This window comes from Triticum dicoccoides, chromosome 4B, assembly GCF_002162155.2.
Source record: "Triticum dicoccoides isolate Atlit2015 ecotype Zavitan chromosome 4B, WEW_v2.0, whole genome shotgun sequence".
Taxonomy (NCBI): domain Eukaryota; kingdom Viridiplantae; phylum Streptophyta; class Magnoliopsida; order Poales; family Poaceae; genus Triticum; species Triticum dicoccoides.
Genome location: NC_041387.1, coordinates 610886141 through 610889499, shown reverse-complemented (window position 1 = coordinate 610889499; position 3359 = coordinate 610886141). Strand labels below are relative to the sequence as shown.

The 3359-nt window shown below is 53.6% G+C and overlaps 1 protein-coding gene across 1 annotated transcript; it reads left to right on the top strand.

Moving 5' to 3' along the window:
- The first annotated feature begins 255 nt into the window (after positions 1 to 255).
- LOC119294011 (xyloglucan galactosyltransferase KATAMARI1 homolog) lies at positions 256 to 2105 on the top strand. Its single transcript, XM_037572301.1, has one exon. The coding sequence runs from the start codon at positions 432 to 434 to the stop codon at positions 1977 to 1979; it is 1548 nt and encodes a 515-aa protein (XP_037428198.1). The 5' UTR covers positions 256 to 431; the 3' UTR covers positions 1980 to 2105.
- Positions 2106 to 3359: the final 1254 nt, after the last annotated feature.

Sequence of the window (3359 nt, the reverse complement as noted above, 5' to 3'; positions counted from 1 at the left end):
TAGCTGGATTTCTATATACACGCTCGAGGATGCAGACTTTCCATCCAAGGATCCAATGAATCGTCGAAAGTTGGCAGTAATGCATCTCCCAGATTAGATCCCCGGTCCAATGTGCATTTCTAATTTAAATTAATGTTCATTTCTATTGATACACCATGCATGTGCACGTGCAGTCCCCCGGCCGGCTCCTTCATTTCCTCGCGCCTAGATTCGATCGATCATTGACATGGTTAATGCGGAGCATCTCTCAAGTCAGAGCTGTGAGCTCTCAGATAACCACGTATGCCGGCCAGCGATATGCAAATCACATGGATGAATTCCCATCTCGAGACTCCCCGCGCTTAAGTTAGTCAGAGTGGACTCCGAGACCTCAACTCCGTCGGGGACACGTACGAGAGCCAGCGTGTGCGTGCGTGACTCGTGGGGTGACCATGGAGAAGACGACGGCCGCGCACGGCGGGGGCGCCCGCTGGCTGCCTCGCCTCGTCCTGCTCGCCATCCTGTCCGCCACGCCGTGGCTCCTCATCGTCTACTGCCACCGCGCGGCGCCCGTCAGGGCGCCGCGCCAGTCGCTCGTCACCGCCGCCCCCGCGTCCGGCCGCGAGGACGGCGCCCAGCCGCGCTTCCCATCCGTCCAGGAGCAGCAGGTCAAGAAGCTCCTGATCGCCTCCGCGGCCGGGGGCGAGGTGCGCCGGAGCAGTGACGTTGGCGTCGCTGGGGAGGACGCGTGCCGCGGGCGGTACCTGTACGTCCATGACCTGCCCCCGCGGTTCAACGCCGACGTCCTCGCCGACTGCAAGCATTGGTACCCGTGGATCGACATGTGCCAGTACCTCGTCAACGGCGGCCTCGGCGAGCCCCTGGACAACGCGGACGGCGTGTTCGCCGACGAGGGCTGGTACGCCACCGACCACTTCGGCCTCGACGTCATCTTCCACGCCCGCGTCCGGCAGTACGAGTGCCTCACCGACAACTCATCCCGCGCCGCCGCCGTCTTCGTGCCGTTCTACGCTGGGTTTGACGTCGTGCGGAACCTGTGGAGCAACAACGCCACGGACAAGGACGCCGCGGCGGTCGAGCTCGTCGACTGGCTGACGCGGCGGCCCGAGTGGCGCGCCATGGGCGGGCGCGACCACTTCTTCATGTCCGGGAGGACGGCGTGGGACCACCAGCGGCAGACGGACAGCGACTCGGAGTGGGGAAACAAGCTGCTCCGTTTACCGGCGGTGTGGAACATGACGGTGCTGTTCGTCGAGAAGGTGCCGTGGACGGACTTCGACTTCGCCGTGCCGTACCCGACCTACTTCCACCCGGCGAAGGACGCGGACGTCCTCCAGTGGCAGCAGCGGATGCGAGGCATGAAGCGGGAGTTCCTCTTCTCCTTCGCCGGCGGCGAGCGTCCCGGCGATCCGAACTCCATCCGGCACCACCTCATCCGGGAGTGCGGCGCCTCCAGCTTCTGCAACCTGGTGCAGTGCCGGAAGAGCGAGAAGAACTGCCTCGTGCCCAGCACCTTCATGCGCGTCTTCCAAGGGGCGCGCTTCTGCCTGCAACCACCGGGCGACACGTACACACGGCGGTCGGCGTTCGACGCCATCCTCGCCGGCTGCGTGCCGGTGTTCTTCCACCCGGACTCCGCGTATAGGCAGTACAGGTGGCACCTCCCCGACGACCGCGACTCTTACTCCGTGTTCATCTCCGAGGAGGACGTGCGCAGCGGCAACGCCAGCAGCGTCGAGGAGACGCTCCGGCGGATCCCGCAGGAGGTGGCGGAGCGGATGACGGAGACGGTGATCGGGCTGATACCACGGCTGGTGTACGCGGACCCGAGGTCGAAGCTGGAGACGCTCAGGGACGCCGTGGATGTCACGTTGGAGGCGGTCATCGACAGGGTCAGCGAGCTTAGGAAGGAGATGGGTCATGGCGATCTGACGCAAACGGGGACGAAGGTTTCTAGCAAAGTCAAGGCAGATAATTAGGGAGGATAATCGATGGTGCAACGCAGCGATGCATTGTGACAGAACATGTTGAGCTTGTTTGTACTAAAAGTCTACTCCCTCCGTTCCTAAATATTTGTCTTTCTAGAGATTTCAACAAGTGACTACATACGAAGCAAAGTAAGTGAATCTACATTCTAAAATATGTCTACATACATCCGCATGTTGTAACCATTTCAAATGTCTAGAAAGACAAATATTTGGGAACGGGGAGAGAGTATTTGACCATCAAATTTTGCAAACCCCTCTAACATTTGTTGATGATTATTTTCACAAAAATTTAGCTTTTTTCAAAATGTTTTGATATGGTTTTTTACGTGGGTGCACCGTGGATGCACCAAGAGTGGGTGTAGAAGAACCACTCTCTTTGAGCAAAAAAATAGTACAATCAAACCTTTTCTTTGACCCTACTCTATTTCTAATCGATAGGGTTTGATCTGACATGGATAACTTGATTGGATGATGGTTAGAGTTGTAGCAGAAAGCTATAAACCATATCGAGAGCAATTATACAGTCCAAAAGCATGCAAAAAAAAAGAAATCTAAAAAAAATGAAGCTCAAATTTGAGAAGGATTTTCAGTTGTGGCCCAACTACTATGGACAAAGAGGTGCAGGACCAGCCAACACCACAATGGACGCAACGGTCAATGGCCAGACCGCCCAGGCGCACTTCAATAGAACCATCTCACTTCTAAAGCTCATCGTCTCCAACAGTCGAATGCCAAGATGTCTGATTGCCTAATTAGGATTGGAGTTACAGGGAGTGCCTAATTTTTACTCCCTCCGTTCCGAATTATTTGTCGCATGTATGGATGTATCTAGATGTATTTTAGTTCTAAATACATCCATTTCAGCGACGAGTAATTTGGAACGGAGGGAGTATATATCTAGCTTAATTCACTTTTCTTCAGGTTCTAGCTCTCGACCAAGTAATATAATGCAGGATGTCGATTAGTGTGTTATCTCTGCTCATAGCATTTTTCACATCTAATATATCTTGTATGTTTTCATATTATATTTAGCTGAACCAGATTTTTACATAATGCTACTTTTTAGGAGACTGCATCAGATGATTCTTTTGAAGATGCAGGGCATAGGGAGCATCTTTGCCTTGCCATGGTCCTCAAGAACTCCTAGAACTGCAACACCTCACTACCACCCATCCACCCCGTGGAAACAATGCCTCTACTCCTCTACCTAGAATGAATCTTCCTAATTAAAATTCTCTTACAAAAATATTCACTGGAGGGATGAGGATCAATATAACATATCTTGATTCAGATCCAAAAGAATATCATTCTTGATTTGGGACCAAGGCAGGGTTCTTGTGTTGAATTAGCTGATGAGAAGATGAGACAAAG

Coding starts and splice junctions, on each gene's coding strand:
- LOC119294011 (XM_037572301.1), top strand. CDS start 432: ATGGAGAAGACGACGGCCGCGCACGGCGGGGGCGCCCGCTGGCTGCCT.